This window comes from Aethalodelphis obliquidens, unplaced genomic scaffold (genome assembly GCF_003676395.1).
Source record: "Aethalodelphis obliquidens isolate GAN/ISIS:26980383/991018 unplaced genomic scaffold, ASM367639v1 scaffold4, whole genome shotgun sequence".
In the NCBI taxonomy this organism is placed as follows: Eukaryota; Metazoa; Chordata; class Mammalia; order Artiodactyla; family Delphinidae; genus Aethalodelphis; species Aethalodelphis obliquidens.
The window spans coordinates 54940132-54959108 of NW_020837948.1; the positions used below are offsets into that span (position 1 = coordinate 54940132).

At 39.6% G+C, this 18977-nt stretch overlaps 1 protein-coding gene across 1 annotated transcript; it reads right to left on the reverse strand.

Annotated features, from left to right (window-relative positions):
- Positions 1 to 4523: 4523 nt before the first annotated feature.
- Positions 4524 to 18843, reverse strand: LOC113613779 (S-methylmethionine--homocysteine S-methyltransferase BHMT2). The gene is made up of 8 exons (XM_027094750.1): positions 18802 to 18843; positions 15002 to 15134; positions 13044 to 13135; positions 11869 to 12060; positions 10475 to 10622; positions 9213 to 9395; positions 8723 to 8951; positions 4524 to 5523 (listed from the first exon to the last, which is right to left on the reverse strand). Exons 1-8 carry the CDS (start codon positions 18832 to 18834, stop codon positions 5442 to 5444), a joined length of 1092 nt encoding a protein of 363 aa, XP_026950551.1. The 5' UTR covers positions 18835 to 18843; the 3' UTR covers positions 4524 to 5441.
- Between the last annotated feature and the right edge of the window lie 134 nt (positions 18844 to 18977).

Sequence of the window (18977 nt, forward strand, 5' to 3'; positions counted from 1 at the left end):
CAGCTCATATGAACCCCTATGATGAAAAATACAACTTTTACTTCCCTCTTTCTCCTCTTCTCCTTTCTCTTCTGACCAAATAGCAGGAATGAAATGAAATGTGAGTGCCAGCAGTGCCATAGTCAGCATGTCCCATCTACTCTGCTTAAAACTCTAATAAAATAACTCTGATGTCAGGCAAAATTGCACCCTTCTGAAACTCTTCAGCATTTTCACGATTGATTAGACAAAATATCTGCTCGACTTCAAGGCAGCTGGCTGTACAGCCAAAATGGGTTGCTTAACTTTGCTTACGATTTTGCTTAAGGGTATCAAATCGTGGCTGTGTTCATTGTGAAGCAGGAATTGTTTTTCCAACTGAACTTCGCCTCTTAGTTTCAGCACATCTCTTCGATCCCTTGTGATGGTTTCCATGCCAGCAATTTGCCGGTCTGCGTTGCTGTTTCTACACACAGCACTGCAGGGTTTATCAGCGGACCATCTACTGTTCCTGGAAACTCCCTAGTAAACATCTGCTATGGAACTGGAAAGAGCTAGTTCAAACCAGTTTTTCTTAGTTTCACTGATCATTTTTGACCTTTTTCTTAATTTCTCTATACCAAATCAGAACTATAGGAATTTTGCTTTTTAAGAAAACCCTCATTTTTATATGTTAAAATAGTTAAAGTGAATTATAAATAGTAATTTAACATTTTAGTATGCATTAAAAATTCTTATCTCTAAAAAGTAAGGACAAAATTAATTCTGATTCCTTAATACCAAGTCCATATTAAATTTTTCATAATTTGTACCCAAGAGGCCTTTTACAGTAGGTTTGTCAAAACTAGGATCCAATACGAGACCATGAGTTGCATGGTTTGTTTTATACACGTGAACACTCCCAATACGTGGATCTGTGGAATGGACCAGGCCAGCTATCCTATAGCATATATGATTCACCTGATTGTTTCCTTGTGGAATTATTTACCTTATTCCTAGATCACCTGTATTTCCTCTAAATTGGAAGTGAAATCCAAAGGCTTGATTAGATTCCACTCAGGCATCTTTGGCTGGTACATCATTGCTGATACAGTGTTTCTCATTCTGTATCACAACAGGAAACTCATGATACCTGATTTTCCCTCTTGCAATCAGAAATCTTGATATAAATGTTAAAATTATAAAAATTAAAAAATTTTTATTTCATTGAAAAAGTAATAACTACCCATATTAACACATTTAGACACTAAGAAAGGTATCAGAGAAAACGAAGTCTTCCTTCTACACCATACTTTCAATCACTAGTCTTCCTTTCATAAGAGGGAAGCATTCCTCCCAGAAATATTCTACACACGCATGATGGGAGAATACTTTCATTTAGAACTTGTAGGGGAGGTCCTTCTTCTTTAGTACATGTTGAGCTCAGGTATCCTGTTTCTTTTTTAATTAAAAAAATTTAAAAAATTTTTTTATTGAAATATAGTTGATATACAATGTTGTATTAGTTTCAGGTGTACAGCAAAGTGTTTCAGTTATACATACATATATATTTTTTCAGATTCTTTTCCGTTATAGGTTATTACAAGATATTGAATATAGTTCCCTGTGCCAAACAGTAGGTCCTTGTTCTTTATTTTATATTGTAGTGTGTTAATATCTACTGTTAATCACAAACTCCTAATTTATCCCTCCCCCACTTCCCCTTTGGTACCATAAGTTTGTTTTCTATATCTGTGAGTCTATTTCTGCTTTGTAAATAAGTTCATTTGTATCATTCTTTTTTAGATTCCACATATAAGCAATAGCATATGATATCATAGCATGTATTCCTTTTAATGGCTCCATGGTTTATCATCCTGTACACGTTCCATAAATCACTTAACTAGTATTTCACTGATGGATATTTTGGCAGTGTCCAGACTTGTGCTTTTGCACAAATATGAAAATAAGTGTAGGCTACATTCCTAGAAATGACATTGCTCCTCCAAGGGTGTGTGAATTCTAAATTTGGATAGGAATGGCCAAACTGCTTTCCAAATAGCTTGTACAAGTTTACACTTCTACAAAAAGCATATGTACAATAGTGACTTTTCCTTTACACTCTCAACAACACAAGATATTATCATTTCTTTTGTTTTTGTTAATGATAGTTGAAAAAAGGTATCTTCTTGTTTTCACATGCATTTACCTAATTTTGAATGTGTTGCATATCTTCTCCTATATTTAATAGGTTAAGGAAATCTATTTTCTGATTTATAGGTTAGGGAGAATCTCCCTTGGTATTTCAAATGTATGTAAATATTTGTGGCAGGATACTAGCACTCAGATTGCTTTAATCTGTAAATTATTATTATGCATAATAATAATTTACAGATTAAAAAGAAAGAATAAATTATTATTCTTTCTGCCTCTTTTTCCTGCACTGGAAAGATAAAGAGCAAATATTTTCCCTACCTCCAATAAGGGTGCCTTTAGGAAAGTGGACCTCATTTCTCCATTCCTTTTGGTCTAATATCGTGTTATATCAACAGAGCAAGAGGGAAAGAGGTTTTTCAGAAAACTTAAAAGGTTTGGGGCATTGGGGGAAGTGGGGAAGAGACAGTATGAGCTGCACGTGGGCCACAGGAGCTGAGAACTGATCCCCAGACGTTTCCGAAGAAGGGAGAGGACCTGCTGCCTGGGAAGGAAAGAGTCAAGTTGGGCCTGTGGTTCCTTAAGTACCACATTAAGGAATAATGTATCAGTGCTCAGAAGCTGCCTGAACTCCCTGTCAGTGCCTGCAGACTCACTACCCAGCACCTCACATCACCTCCACCAGGCACCCTGTGCTTCCTGTGGCACCTGACTCACAGCATCATATCCCACAGTGAAAGAGTGATGGTCAAGCAAGGGTGATGATGCTAGTACTGACCCCAAGGCTTTGCTTGGTCCCTAGCTGGGTACATCTCCCTCTCAAAACACCTGTAAGCCCAAGAAAATGGCGTGAAGTTCTGAAGGCCAATCACATAGGAGAGCCCTCCTCACAACATCTACATAGGTGGGAGGATGGTTGAACTAAGACAACTTAAGACCCCTTTACTGGAATAGTGGTTACTAACCCTCGTTACACATTATTCCCATTTGACTTTGTTTAGAGTATTTTGGGTTTTGTGCACACATTTAATTTTATATGGTGAAATTTATGTTTCTTTTTTTCTTTTATGGCTTTTCTCTTATGGACTTATGTTTAAAACTTTGATCAACCTTGAACTTGTTCTAAGAGATCCAACTTTTTCTTCCTAGGTTCCTAGGTTACTTCCAACATTATTAAACAATCAAGCTTTCCTCACTAACCTGAAATACCTCCTTTATCAATCCAGCTTTCCCTTACTGACCTGAAATAACACCCTCTTTATCATACATTAACATTTATATATATACATATATGTTCCACTGAACTTTTTTTTAATACAAGTATCCAGTGGCTTTAATTACTATGTTATATATAGTGGTTATCTGGCAAGGCCACACCTTCCTCACTATCTCTCTTTATCTAATTTTCTCATAGCCCCTAGAATATAACCCCCGCCCCCATGTGCACTTGAGGGTTTGCATGTCTATTTCCCCTCAATACTCATGATTTTTTCCCCTTGGGATTATATTACATTTATTTATCAATTTAAAACAACTTTGTAACTTAAAATATTGTCTTTCTCTTTATGAGCATGTGTGTAGATTTATTCGTCTTACTTTGCATCCTCAACTTTCCTTCAACAGCTCTTACACAGTTTTTGTAATATTATTCCTAGATATTTAATCATTTTGCTGAAAAAATAAAATAGATCTTTATTTCCACTATACTTTCAAAATCATTGTCAAGTGTATATAGAGAAGCAATGACTTTTGTATATAAAATTTTTAACCAGTAACTTTACTGAATTCTCCTGTTGTTTGTAAGAGCTTTCCAGATGATCTTCTTGAGATTTCTAGCTATATAACCATTTCATCTACATAAAATATAATTTTCACTTTTCCACTATTTTTAATTATCTAAATGTATTTACTAGTCTTGTCAGACCAAGGCAATAACAGTGGAGGACTGAGCATACTTTTCTGACTTTATTTTGGGGCATAATTATTAAATTGAAGTTAAAACCAAATGGTTTGAAATACTTTTCCCCAATATGTTTTTATTATTATCTATAATAAAATGTGATCCATTACTATATAAATTTTGAATCTTTCAATCTAGGAAATCTATTTTTTAAGGACTTTATTTGTTACCTGTTTGTCTCTTGGAAGTTTTATCAACTTCCATCTCATCCACATTCTATTCTGAGCATTTCACTTACTAACCCAAAATGAAACCTGTGTGTTTCATAAATGTAGGTTGGCTTTTGTCAACCTACATCATATATATGTATATATCATATATATATGATAGAGAGGAGAGAGGGGGAGAGAGAGAGAGAAGCAAGAGCCTGGAACATAATAAGTAATAAATGCTTGTTGTTATTACTATTCCAAAGAAGGTCCGTAAAATTTAAAGTATTCAAACACTTTTATAAAAGGTAAATTATTTTTAATTTTATTGTTACAAATTGGTACATTGTTTTGAAAAATAGAGAGAAATTGGCATGTAGCAAATAGTTCAAATGTAAGTCAAGAAAATATTAGACCAAGATAGATTTGAACTCTGAATTTTCAAAAGGTCTTCCAAAACTGTTTATCTATTTTTATTTATTTTAAACAATTAACATAAGTATCTCATTGAGCATCTATTAGTATGCCTGGCACAATGATAAATACTTTAAGGAAAAATATAAGAAGCATATCACATTGTCCTTGTCCATGGTAGTTTACAATCTAGCTATTTGTGATTATATAGACACATTTTTAAAATTCTGGGACCTAACACCTTTAAGTAAAATCATCTCTGAAAGTAATCACTTTAGAAGGTTATATGATTATTTTAAAAAGTCCTAAAACATTTTTTGCATCTTTTCCTTTGGGATTGCCTTTGGAGTCATTATACAAATCATTTAAGAAAGGCAGACTCATTACTTTCATTTTAGTTTAGAATGCTGCTCTATCCCTTCTGTACCTAGTTTAGTCTCCGTAATTAATCACTGGGTTTGTTGCTCACAGACTTCGTTACTTTAAAATCTCAAATTCACCCTAAAAGACAAATTTCACTATTCTTGATTCCCTTCAAAAGCATGTCCTGCAGCATTACTGGACAGTAAGTACCTGGAGGACGAGAAGCCTTTCGCATCAGCTTTGCATCTCCCCCAGCATCTTGCTCGGAGCTTAAGCACAGCAGGAATGCAATACGCATCCTATGTTGAATTGACAGCACATTAGCTGTTCAGCAGCTGGAGACATCAGGGTGGCCTGAGGATAGTGGCGAGGAAGGGTTCCAGATGGGGCTTGAGGGGAATTTCTTTCCATTCTGCTATTTCAGTATTTTCTTTCATTACTCCTTAGGCATCTGGCTTTGACAATGAAGGACAGAAAGGTCTGCCTGAAGCCGGCAGCAGATTCTCCCAATACTCCCTTCTAGCCCTGTGATTTAAAAAATATATAGTTAGTCAATTAAAAGATTCATGTCTATTTTGTAAGTCCATTACTTTATATAGATATTGGCTAAATACTCATAAGTCTGGTGGATGATCAGGCTAAAGTAGAATTTCAGTTTCAACATACAGACAGAAAAACTATGCCCATATCCATTAATTCCAGGAGTCTTTCTACATTTCTATCCTCAATAACAATCACTGGGTTTCATACCACCTTTCAGAAAAAGACAACATGTTTGAAATTTACATGTTTTTGTGAATTATATTCATTCGGAAATTTCTAGCAGGGTCCTTCTAGCTCTACTCAATATATTAACATAATGACAAGTGTATGAAACCAGTTTTAAATGTAATGAGACAAAGTATAATTCTTCAAAAAGTAACCAAAAACAGAATACAAATTAATTTGTCAGTATTTGTGCTTTGTTTTTAGACAAAGAAAGAACACAAAGGTTCCTGGTCACAGACCTTTGTGTTAAATGTATTTTTATAGTTTTTTCCATTTTACCTATGAAACATTGAATAAACCAATATTTTTGGATGCTGAAAATGTCAGAAATCTGGGGTGTCTACAGGTTTCTGGATAATCACAAATTTTTGTGAACATCAGTATGTTTGGGAGTTTAGGGTACAAGGAATGTCTGGCTTTATTCTATAGAATAATGTTTTATTTGAAATTGCTAATGAATTTTAAGGATCCCTAGACAGTGTTTATTAAAAAAAGCCATTTCTCACTTATCTGAACTATTTAAATCATCATCAAAGTATACTTTCCTCACCTTTTAATTATATTTCTTTCTTTAAAGTAATTTAATTAGTTAACTTATTTTTTGGCTGCGTTGGGTCTTCGTTGCTGTGTGCGGGCTTTCTCTAGTTGCGGTGAGCAGGGGCTACACTTTGTTGCGGTACGCAGGCTTCTCATCGTGGTGGCTTCTCTTGTTGTGCAGCACAGGCTCTAGGTGCACAGGCTCCGTAGTTGCAGCACACGGGCCCTAGAGCGCGTAGGCTCAGTAGTTGTGGTGCACAGGCTTAGTTGCTCTGTGGCATGTGGGATCGTCCCAGACCAGGGATTGAACCCGTGTCCCCTGCATTGGCAGGAGGATTCTTAAACACCAGGCCACCAGGGAAGTCCCTATATTTCTATTTAGTACTTTTTTTCCTAAGCATGAGATCTATAAAAAAAAATCTTCCTGGATAAATATCCATACCTCCCAGAAGAAATGTTTGCCTAAATGATTTCTTGCCTACTTCTACAATCGAAATTAATTTACATTAGGAACATTGTCCTAAATGTTCAAAAATGAAGACTGTTCTAAATTCTACTGAAATGGATAAAGAAGTACAAAATGGATTAAAGACATAACAGCTCTGATTAGAGAAGAGCAGAAATTGTGGTTAGTTTCTAAAAGATGGAAAAGATTGACAGGTGAGAGAGAGAGAGAGAGAGAGAATGATTCAAAACAGAACAGTAATTCAAGGAGCCCCCAAAAAATATCTTCAATAATAAAGTGACTGTAACAAACAGTATAATTTAGATATTGGAAGACCTTAGAGAAGGTGAAGGTCTATTATTCTTCTTTCAACAATAAAAAAGAAAGTTAATTAGAAATTCCTATAAAACCAAACATTGTACAAAGAAAGTCCAACTATGAAGCAAATTACAGTATGGGCTGAGTTTGGACTATGGATGAAATCTAAGAGGAGAGAATCAATTTGACCTTGATGCTTGGAACGTTCTCTCACAAGGGGCTCAGGTTTTGTAAAATAGGTTTATTTCTCTTTCTCTTGGTTCTGCAGTGAATAATGTTTAGAAAATAGTGATCAGGGTACCAGGATATTAGATTGGAAATTTTATTGGTGGCACAAGATACGATAGATATCAGGTATTAAAGCAAAACAGACACTCTGCAGAAGTTTCAAAGTAGTTGCCTAAGAGCCAGTCAGATGACTCACTTGACTCTACACTGGAAAATCTAGATCACAGAGACCAATGGGTCAGCTACTTTGTGAGTGAAGATAGTGTGGTTAAATTGGGATCAGACCACACTCTCAGTTTGTCTCCTTAAAGGAAAGATGAAAAGTCTTCTAGCCAGTTTTGAGCCTAATAGAAGAGAGGGAGCCAGCCTAGGCATATTTAAAATCAGGCTCAAGAGAAACACCAGGAAGGAAAATGAGACTCCCCAAAATAGTGTATATCTGTAGTGACCTGCTGAGAAAGTTGGGATCTGAGGGCAAAGCAGAGAAAAATTTTCAGAGAAAAATGCAATGCCTGTGGCATGAGAAATACAGACAAAAGTTTCCAGTGGCAGCCTCTGAAGAACTGTAAATACACTCATGACGATCTGCCAGGCCCAGAGAATGTGGTCTTCCTAATAGGGTGTCAATTAAGCAATACAAGTTTACTCCCTTTTCCATCTGCTCTCCTCTCTCTTTGAATCTGAAGAGGTCAGAAACCATGATTAGCAATACGGGAAGGGAGAGTTGAAAGCATAAGACAGAGAAAGAGAAGGATCAGACTGGCCTTCCCTGGTTTCCTGAATATTGAAATCTCCTGCTGGAAAAAACGAGGTTTTCAGTTTGAAACATGTTCCAAGTCTTGATTTCACATGGAATTGAACACTTAATTACTGAATTGCCACTGTGTTTGCTTATACTGTGTTTGGTTATAAACCTTGATGATGTAAAAGTAGTTGTATACCTTAAAGAAACCAAGAGGTAGATGAGGGAGGAAAAGTAGAGGGAAATGGAGGAAGGCAATTCTTATTTTACAGAGAGTGGAATCAACAGATACTGCCTCATATTGATGGATTAAAAAACAAGTAGTTAAATATGAAATTCAAACTTGTAAAGATCGCCAACAGAACAAGCAAAAATGTAATAAGTCAAATTTGTGAAAAGGAGATCAGGGCAAGGGGGAAGATTATGTGATTTAAATCCTTCAGCTTTCATAAAGGGTAATTACCACTTAAAATTGATAAAACAAGAAATAGAGAAATAAGACTTCAAAACATAAGTGGCAAACAGGTTACCCCTGGAATGGGATGGGTGTCAAAAATGGGCAGCTTTTACCTTTCATTTTGTATACTTCTATACTTTTGAATTTGTATTACCATGTGCATGCATAATGCTAACAATCAATAAAATGAGATTAGAGGAAAACAGTAAGTTAATTAAAAAATTCCTACCTGGCTCTAATCCAGGGTTTGGTGTGCGTGTTGAGACCACTTCCCCAGCTGCCATGTTTGTCAGAAGACGGAGGGAAAAATCCCCTTTCCGGGGCCAGCTCCTCTGCAATCGCCCTGATGTGGTAGGGCTCAAATCCACAGCACCCACCTATGTACCTGACCCCCAGGTTGTAGGCCTCTCTGGCATATTTTTGAATATCCCATCTGGTTGCAGCTCTGGGCTCCAGTGCTGTAATACAACAGTTACGGCACTTCTGTTACCATCTCTATATTCAGACAATCAATGCTCAAGGGGTATTTTCTTTTTTCAGTGAAGAAACTATAAATTTTAGAGTATGAATTCCTCAGATAGCTAATTTTTGGTTAACACTGAAAGTCTTTGTCTTATACAGTCTCGTATCATAAGTCTGTACTGTAGTTGTTCATTATAGCCATTTCCGTTTTGTCACAACAAGAAACCACAAGGTCTCTAATATGTGCCTGAGCTTACCGAAGGGATATTCGGGGAGATCCACAAACCCTCCTTTGCCACAGTCAGGCATGTGGAACCCCAGGGGCTGCACCATCAAGTGTGCTTTCAGCCCTGCAGCCCATAGGCCTTCCTTCATGAGTCTCATTGTCTTCAGGCTGGTGCAGGGCCCAAATCGGCAGTTCACACCAACGATTGAAGCCCCTATGCAAAGAAATACATTTATTTACTTGTTTCAAAATTTATTTACTTGTTTATTTTTTCAAATTGAAGTATAGTTGATTTACAATGTTGCGTTAGTTTCAGATGTACAGTCAAGTGATTCAGTTATACATATATACTTTTTCAGATAATTTTTCATTATAGGTTATTACAAGATATTAAGTATAGTTCCCTGTGCTATACAGTAGGTCCTTGTTGTTTATCTATTTTATATATAGGAGTGTGTATCTTTTAATCCCAAACTCCTAATTTTCCCCTCCCCCCTCTCTGTTTCCCTTTGGGAACCATAAGTTTGTTTTCTGTGTCTGTGAGTCTATTTCTGTTTGGTCAATAAGTTCATTTGTATCATTTTATTAGATTCCACATATAAGTGATATGATATTTGTCTTTCTCTGTCTGACTTCGTTTCTATACACTAACAACAAAACATCAGAAAAAGAAATTAAGGAAACAATCTCATTTACCATTGCATCAAAAAGAATAAAATACCTAGGAATAAACCCACCTAAGGAGGCAAAAGACCTGTACTCCAAAAACTATAAAACACCGATGAAAGAAATTGAAGACAACACAAACAGATGGAAAGATATACAGTGTTCTTGGATTGGAAGAATCAATATTTTTAAATGACCATACTACCCAAGGCAATCTATAGATTCAGTGCAATCCCTACCAAATTACCAATGGCATTTTTCAGAGAACTAGAACAAATAATTTTAAAATTTGTATGAAAACACAAAAGACCCTGAATAGCCAAAACAATCTTGTGAAAGAGGAACAGAGCTGAAGGAATCTTGCTCCCTGACTTCAGACTATACCACAAAGCTACAGTCATAAAAACAGTATGGTACTGGCACAAAAACAGACACAAAGATCTTTATTTTCTTTTTTAATAGTTGGAAGGTGTCTTAGAAATTAGCTGTCCCCCTCCACCTCCTAAGTTTTACAGATAAAGAGATAGATTCCAATTAATGTTTTTATTTCCAAACTGTTCTCCCAATGTTAAGAAGCATTTCATAAACAATAACTGAACTGCTTATCACATCATGGGTCCACATTACCTGCCTTCACCAGCTTCACAGCACATTCTCCAGGTGTTACACCATGCATGTCTCCCTCTGGGCCTATGCACATGGTGGCTGCCACGGGTTTTCTGGCTTCTTTTAAGACTTCCACAGCCCACACAGCTTCTTCAGCATGTTCAAAATACTAAGAGAAATTTCATGTTCTTCTATTAATCCAAATATAAAGCAGATTTTGAGTGGTAGACCGCAAATGTTACAAAAACAGTTATAAAAATTACCAAATATATGTGATAAAATGTGCTAAGAAATGTGTCTCTATCAGACTGACTACAGAATACTTTTCTGAGTAAATATTTTAATTCCTTTAACAATAACATATAGGTTTTCATTCAGATATCATACTAAAAAAAGGTTTTAAAGTAACTGAGTATTTAAAATCATACTTTTGAAGGAACAAAAGTTTTGCTAATAAATTTTGGACTCATTTTTTATGGAACTTGGGTGATCTCTGCAGAATAATTGTTTATCATGCTTTACAATTCAAAATACTTTTATATTCACTTCTAGTTCGATATTCTAAAGTGCTCCATAAAGTAAGAAGGGAAATATGATTAGTTCCCCAGATGAGAACATCGAGGCATAGAGAAGGGAGATGTAGCTACTGAGTGTCTTTGCCAATGGTAGACAGGACACCTTGCCTGGTAAACCCAGGCCATTTGCAGGGGTGCTTCCCAGGAAACCCCGTAAGTGCCACAATTGAAAAGCTGAACTTAATTTAAGTAAGTGGAGAAAAGCTAGCAGAAATCTCCCTGTTTCTTCCTTTTTGACTTAGATTCTGCAGAAGCAGTGTGTGAGGAATGGCAGAGCAAGTCAAAAGAGAGGTTCTTAAAAAAGAAACTTGTGTTCTCATCCATCTGGAGAACATATAGGGCAGAGTTTGTGTTCATTTCTGTAGATGATTTTTTCCTGGTGGGTTAGCCAGGCTTGGGTAGCCCTAAGCCTTGGGAAGGTTGACGTAGCAAGGTTTTCAGTAAGTTCAGTAGGGCGATTGGGGAATTAGCAGTTGGGAGGCTATTGTCCTTGTTGGGGGTGAAGAGTTGGGTTGAGGCCTTGACTCTAGATGGTAGCAATCATGATGGGAAATAGGGAGATGGGAGAAAGAGGATATTCCAGGCCTTCATATCCAGTCAGTGACAACGCTTATTGATTCTAACTTCAAAATATCACTCAGATGTTATAGCTTTAGTGAAAGCAGAGAGATGGGAGTGAGCAAGGCAGGGATGGAGGAGGGCAGGTCAACTACTACTTGGCACTGAGTGTTAATGGTGAGGCCTGAGCAGCTGCCTACCCTCTAGGCTTTACTCCCGGACAGCCTCTATCCTCCCCTCCCACAGCCCCTTCCAGCCCTACCCCTTTAATGTTAGGCTTACCTCTGCAATCAGGAAGTCCACATTTTTCCTGGTAAAAACCTCTAGCTGTTGTCGAAAAAGTTTTTTAATTCTAGCTTCATCCTTGTGGTGTTTGTACAATGATGTCTGGCAGATCCCCCCTGCTACCAAAGCATCACCTTTGTTGGCTACTTCTCTGGCAAGGTCACAGGCAGCGGTGTTTACAGCTTCCCACTGAGGTTAGACAGCAAGAGTACACATGGTGAGCCTGGCATTTTAAAGGTGAGATATAATAGATATCAAAGGGGGCAATGAGCAAGTAGCATGAGCACAAGTCACTGGCTTAAACTGCAATTCGAGAAGACCAGCCGAGTTGGGTATCATCTCTACTCCCAGTGAGCTTGTATGTTCATATTGTACTTACCACACTGGATTTTAGTAAATGCTCATTTGTTTGTCTCCCATACTTGACTGTGAGCCACTTCAGAATAGTGTCTATGCCTTTGTATCATCTTTGTATCTAGCATAGAGAATGGACTATAACAGGTACTCAATAAATGTTGGCTGGTTGAATGAATAAATGGGCATTAACGTTGACAAGTATTAATACTTTATATTTGCAGAATATCTCACAATACTTCCACATCCTTACCCACTTTTCTCAACAACCCTATGCATGTAAGTAAGCATCAGTTATCTCCATTTGGCAGAGTAAACCAGGTCTCCATGTCTTTAAGTGTCTAACACAAAGTCACACAACCAATAGGTGGCAAAGTTGGGTATAAAACCCAATTCTCCTCATTCCTAGGCTAGTGCTGTGTTCCCTAGGACCACCCTATCTCAACATGGACAAGTCAGAAGAGAAAAATGTGAAATGAGAAGGTAACAAGAGCATCTATAAAGTGTTCTTTCCCTACAAAAACATATCACAGAAGGATGGTCATGCCCTTCTAATGGCATATTTTCTCCCAGTCCTACCCCCTCCCCTAGATAAAGAGACAGAAAATGCTTATTTATTTAGTACCTATATGTTTACATCATGATTAATTACTGGATAGATATTTTATGTGGAGGAAAAAAATATTTTATTATTTTTTGTAATAAAGTATAGTAACACATCAGGTCAATTCCATGGATTCCCATCAAGAGGTTATTTTTATTATAGATGATCCCTCTCCCCGCCCCTCCCCACTCCCACCTGCCCCATTATCGTTTACCTGACTTTCCATTTTGTCCTCACTGGCAGAAAAGGTGAAAGTCTGCATGACATTTGATCCCGCTCTCAAGAATTCCATGTGAAGCTGACGAACTACAAAGGAGTTGTTTTTTCCATTGAAATTAAAAAAGTAAAAATCACAGAAGCTATCATTTTCAGCGGCAGCTCATCCACTCACATCTCTTTCAATCATACACAATTTCAAACCTGGTACTTATAAAGAAATTCAGATTCAGGTCAGCAGAATTTAGGGGCAAGGCAGAGTCCATACCAAATGGGGGCTGTTTAGAGTAGCCTCATGTTGACCTGCCAGTGGGCCCCATGGCCTGGTGCAGTCACATGCAGACACTAAGGCCCAGTTGGCCGACTGTCCCTTGGTCTCTTGGTCTAGAGAGGGTTTATTCATTTGCCGGTGTCATGAAGGATGTAGCTCGTCTACTTACAGTCAGCACTGGGGGGCCCTCAAAGTAGGATGAGGGAATTCTCACAGTGGGCAGAATGCATATGGGTGGCGCCCCTATCAAGTGTACTCAATAGCAAGCAGCTGGGGAAACGCAGTCAGGGAGCTTTCCTTGGCCCATCAGAAACTCCTTCCTCTCTCTCCCTTCATCTCCTCCCCAACTCAGTCTTTATCCTTGCTATTTCAACACTTTCTTCCTGGTTGAGCAAAGAAGATTTTCTAAAATTAAGAATGAGTTCTTCTTGGGTCAGATGAAATCTTCCTGCTAACACCAGAAAGACAAAACTCTGTCCTACCATATAACTCTGGGTGTCTGATGAAACGGTAATCATGGCCATTGGGTACTTATATGGGCATTTCATGTGGGTTAGTTCGCAAGTCCTCACAACCAGCCCATGTCATGCCCCCGTGTGACAGATGAAGAAACTGATCCTCAGAAGTCAAATGACTTGTTCAAGGTCACTCAGCTGGTCAGTAGAAGGACCTAGACATGACCCCATGTTTGTCTGATACACTGTGTATATATGAATAAAATCAGAGTGAATCAAAAGTTCCATTCCCAGCTTGTATCCCGTTTCACCCATATCTTCTTTGGCTTTATTTCCCACTTTCATTTAGAACAGCAAATCTATATTTGCTATATATATCTATATTTGCTACATATATATTTGCAAATCTATATTTGCTATTTGTCTATATTCTGTTAAGCTGGTGGTTACCATTAATCGTCCCTACCAAATGTACTGTTTTAATATCGTATGCAAATTAGCCAGAAGGATGAATCTGAAGCAATAACAGTTTTACTATGTTAAGGAAACTCTTGAATATACAAGGTAAATATTCATGGAACAAATATTGGTATGTATATTTTAGCACTCCCTGAATATGAAGATGCAAGTGTGTGTGTGTGTGTGTGTGTGTGTGTGTGTGTCTGTGTGTGTGTGTGTAGAGGAGGGAAGGAAGGAGAGAGAGGCCCTTTCTTCAGCTCGTGTACTGCCACTGTCTCCACATCTTGGCAGTTTGGGCAAGTGAATCAGTCCCTAGAAAATGCTCACGGAACTTCCCTGGTGGCACAGTGGTTAAGAATCCATCTGCCAGTGCAGGGGTCACGGGTTCAATCCCTGGTCTGGGAAGATCCCACATGCCGAGGAGCAACGAAGCCCATGAGCCACAACTACTGAGCCCACGAGCCACAACTACTGAGCCCGCATGCCACAACTACTGAAGCCTGCACGCCTAGAGCCCGTGCTCTGCAACAAGAGAAGCCACCACAATGAGAAGCCCGCGCACCACAACAAAGAGTAGCCCCTGCTCACCGCAACTAGAGAAAGCCCGCACGCAGCAATGAAGACCCAGTGCAGACAAAAATAAATAAATAACTAAAATAAATAAATCTATTTAAAAAAGAAAGAAAATGCTTGCTTTTATTTATCTTCTCTCAGTCAGATTTAAGCAAAATGTCACCCAGATAAACACTCAGGGGTGATGCTGGCACGGACCTGCATTTGGATGTTCTACTACAGCTTCCGAAGTCCAGAGCCCGGCCTTCACGTAGCCCCTCTTCTCCAGAGTTATGAGAAAGCTGCCGTCTCCAACCACAACCTCCCCACTATCCAGACGTTCCAAAATGCCCTGAAGAAGAGAAAGAAAAATCACCTAAGATCCCTCTTTTTTTTTTTTTTCCTAAAAGCAGTTTCTAATTTTAGGAAAGGTGGTACAATGCTCTCACAGCTCCAGTTCTGTCGAAATCATCCGTGCCTAATAGTATTTCAGAAAAATTGAGAATACTCTATTATTGGACAATCCAGGTACTTGTTTTGTGCAAAGTTCTGTGACTATTTTTTCTCAAATACAATTTAATCTGAGTCAAATTGTAGTTAAAGTGCTGATTCCATAATGGTTATTTTGGTTTTTCAAGATGTTTGTGACAGACACTGCTAGTCACCTAATGTGCATTTTTTTCTCCTCTTCTTTGCTAATATATTTTGTTTGGGGAGACAATGTCCCCAAATGAAAAAAAAAAAATCCTCAGGCTCCTTTGCTGAGTGGGGTGGCCATGTGACACAGTGTTGGCCAATGGGAAATAAGTGAAAGTCTGCTGAAGATTTCTAGAAAAGTTTTGCTTTCCTGATACAGATGCCCACTCCCTTCCCTCTTGTCCCTTTTTCTCTGTCCTGTCTGGAATGTCAGCTTAAGCCCTGGAGGTATAGCCATCATCTTGCAGCCATGCCACTGAAAGCCACACGCAGGCTGACAACCGCAGCCTGGTGTCTTAATGACATCTTGGAGTAGCTGCAGAGGCCGTGGACGGTGACCGTCCGCTAGACCTCTCGTTGGGTGAGAAAAATAAACCTCTTTTGTGTGTGAACAACTGGACATAATCCTATTGGACACAACATTTTATAATTATACTCTACATTTTCCAGCATGTTCACGGACACGTTATCATTTGGTACTCTTAACAACTTTGGGAGCTAGGCAAGGTGGATAGTTTTTATTCCCACTTTATAGATGAGGAAACTGAGGTTCAGAGAGGCTAAGTGACTTGCTCAAGATCATAGAGCTCAGTAAGTGAAAAAGCAGACATCAGACCTTCTAAATTCCTAACCTAGTCTCTATTTACCACCTTTCGAGTCAGCCCACCCATAATCTGAATATAAGGTTGCATCCAGAGCAGTTATCCAAAGCTACGGTTTCCATTGTCTACAAAATGCTTCCCCAGATACCTCTGATTTTCTTCAGGTCTTTAAAGGTCAAGTGTCATTTTTTCAGAGAGAACTTCCCTGCGATTTATAAAAACTGCAAACACCCCCATGGGGATCCCTATCCCTCTTGTATAGACTGCATTCGTTGAAGATACAGCCTTTTGTTGAAAATACCAGCCAGTTCCTCTCAGCCCTGCCTACAGCTGGACACAGAGCAGTGCATGAATGGGGGAGGAAAGGTTCCCACTGCCCCTTCTAACCAGTCATATCTGCAGCCCAGGAAGGTACATTGGAAGCGGTTGCCCTGAGGCTAAGTACCAGGCCACTATCTCCACCACATCTCCATTTTCCTGTGGAGGGAAGTGGAATGGAGCCCAGCTCTGTTAACCAGAGCTGTAAGATGCTTGAGGCTCTGTCACCTCATACAGCACCTAACAAAGAGTAGGCCCTTAATAAAATATGCCAAGAGTTAGCAGACGCACAGGACTGTTTTGAAAATGGCACATACCTCACATATGCTATAAGCTTGGTCCTGACAAGGAGGAAAAAGATGATACTCTTTAACAGAAAATTAGCTAGGATTTTAAGAAAATGACAGTGCAAATTTTGACTGTTGCCTTCATGATACCAAGTAAATGTAAGGCATTTTGATCTGTTATCCGGATGTTTGTCCAACATTTAAAATTTTGCCAGTTTTCTAAACAGCCATTAGCAAAATAACTAAACTATCAATATTTGAATTCAGAGCATCTTTTAGCCCCTCCTTCACCGCTAGACTTTCCACCTCAGTTAACTGCTACACCTGTATGATCTAAAGCCAGCTCTAGAATGACAGGACTGTGTAAAATAAAGAGCACTGGAAATTATTTGCAGTATATTTATATTTTCATTCCATCTTCCCTTTCAGTGTGGCAGTGACTCTGCCTTGGATCTGATGGTGATCTCCGAGAGGCGTTTATGCCTTCTTTTTGCAGATAACAGTATCTAGACCTCTTGGATTTAAGATCTGGCTTCGGGGCACCTCTATTCATACACAGAGGAGTAGACCAACTTCACCCTATGGCAGGAAGCTGCCAGAGGTCCATCTGCCTGAAATTGCCACCAGGACTGCTCTTTTGGATTAAAGAAGCAATTGGAGGTGTCCTCTGTAGCAGTTAAATGAATTCTTAAAATGCACCTGTTAGCTGAGCAGAGAGGTGAGGTTAGCTCTGCCCCACTAACATCTTAACTCCCAGGTACACATTAACATGGATTCTCATATGATAATCTTGGTGTTGCAAAGAGCAGAGGCCAGGAAAAATAGGACAGGGACAGCATATTTTTAAAAAACCTTAAAAAAAATGAACTGTAAAAGTGAACACAGTATTAGAGAAAGTTCAGAGAAAGAAGTCAGCACAATGTTCTTTGCTTCTTTTTCTTTTTATCATGCTCATTTGCTTCAATGCCCATGTTTTACCTTTATAATCAGAAAAACATAACCAGAATATGTTTTTTTGTTAAGTTTTTTAAACCTATATTCCACATCTTATGGAACTACTACCATTATTGTGTGCTTCCTTACAGTGTGTGTATAAATATTTTTATGTAGTTGGGATCAGTCTGTGATATATCTCCTTTTGTAACTTAACACTGCAAAGCACTTTGCCTGTTCCCATACTTAGCTTTTTAATTGGCTGCCTAATAACTTATTAAATGGATGTACTTTATTTACGGAGCCCACTATTGCAGGGCATCTTGGTTGTTCCTATCTTTTTAGTATTACTAAGTAAAACGGTGGTGCACATCCCCCCTTCCTTCCCCACCCTCTCTTCTGAATTAGGGAGCACAGATGGGTTGCCTCGAGGAGTTTGGAGATGTCCCGCGTCCAAGTTCATGCCCTTTTCCTAATTTTGTTTTGTCACCCCTTCTCCCCACCACACACACATCCAGCGTAAAAATGGGAGAACAGGGCGACAGCTGGCGAGCAGATCGGGAAAGGGAAGCCCAGAGACCCAGACTACGGCGTGAGATGAGGCGGAGGCCCCACCCCCGGCTCCGCGCACCCCACCCTCCATCCCCGCCGCGGGTCTAGGGGTGTCCATGCCCGGGACCGGTTTCAGGCCAGTCCGAGGCTTGGGAGACCAGGCAACGGCCCTTCCCAAACACACGAGGGGCGCGAGCACTGGGGCCATTGAGTCGAAGAGCTGTAGGTGAGGGCGGGCGGAGGGCAGGAAATGTGAGGGCGGCCTGAGTCCGATGGCTGTACTTCAAACCCCTGCTCCACCTGGACTAGATCGGTGACCCTGAGCTAGGGTCTCGGACCCTGAGCCTCAGTTTCCTCACCTGTAAAATGGGAATAAACGTGAAGAGGAGATAATTTGTATGAAGCACTCGCGCAGTGCAGGGCAGCGAGTCAAGGCTCCATAAATGCTACCCAATATTGTTATCTCATCCTGACACCTAGGCACTACTGTCGTCCAGGCGATTCGCGAGCGGGTAAACCGAGGCTCAGAGCCGTCCAGGTGCCTCGCCCAGACCGCAGAGCTTGATTAGGGGCTGAGGTGAAGCCCCGCGGCCAGAAGGGCTGAGTACCTCCGGGTTTCCCCGAAACTTACCTTCTTGGCTCCGGGGCTTCCGGCCAGCGCCATCGCGGAGCGGCTGTGGCGGGCGCTGAGTGGCGGGCAGCGCACGGAGCCAGAAGCCCGCCCCTCGCCGGGGGGAGGGTCCCACCGCCTCCCACCGCCCCTCCTGTCTGCTGGCTTGGGAGTAGGTGCCTGCGCCCTCGCCCTAT

Excerpts from the sequence above, each read along its gene's own strand:
- LOC113613779 (XM_027094750.1), bottom strand. The coding sequence starts at position 18,834 with ATGGCGCTGGCCGGAAGCCCCGGAGCCAAGAAG. Across the intron at positions 13,136-15,001 it reads AGTAGAACATCCAAATGCAG|TTCGTCAGCTTCACATGGAA; the intron begins GTCCGTGCCAGC and ends ACTCCTTTGTAG. Across the intron at positions 9,396-10,474 it reads TGTGAAGCTGGTGAAGGCAG|GGGCTTCAATCGTTGGTGTG; the intron begins GTAATGTGGACC and ends TTCTTTGCATAG.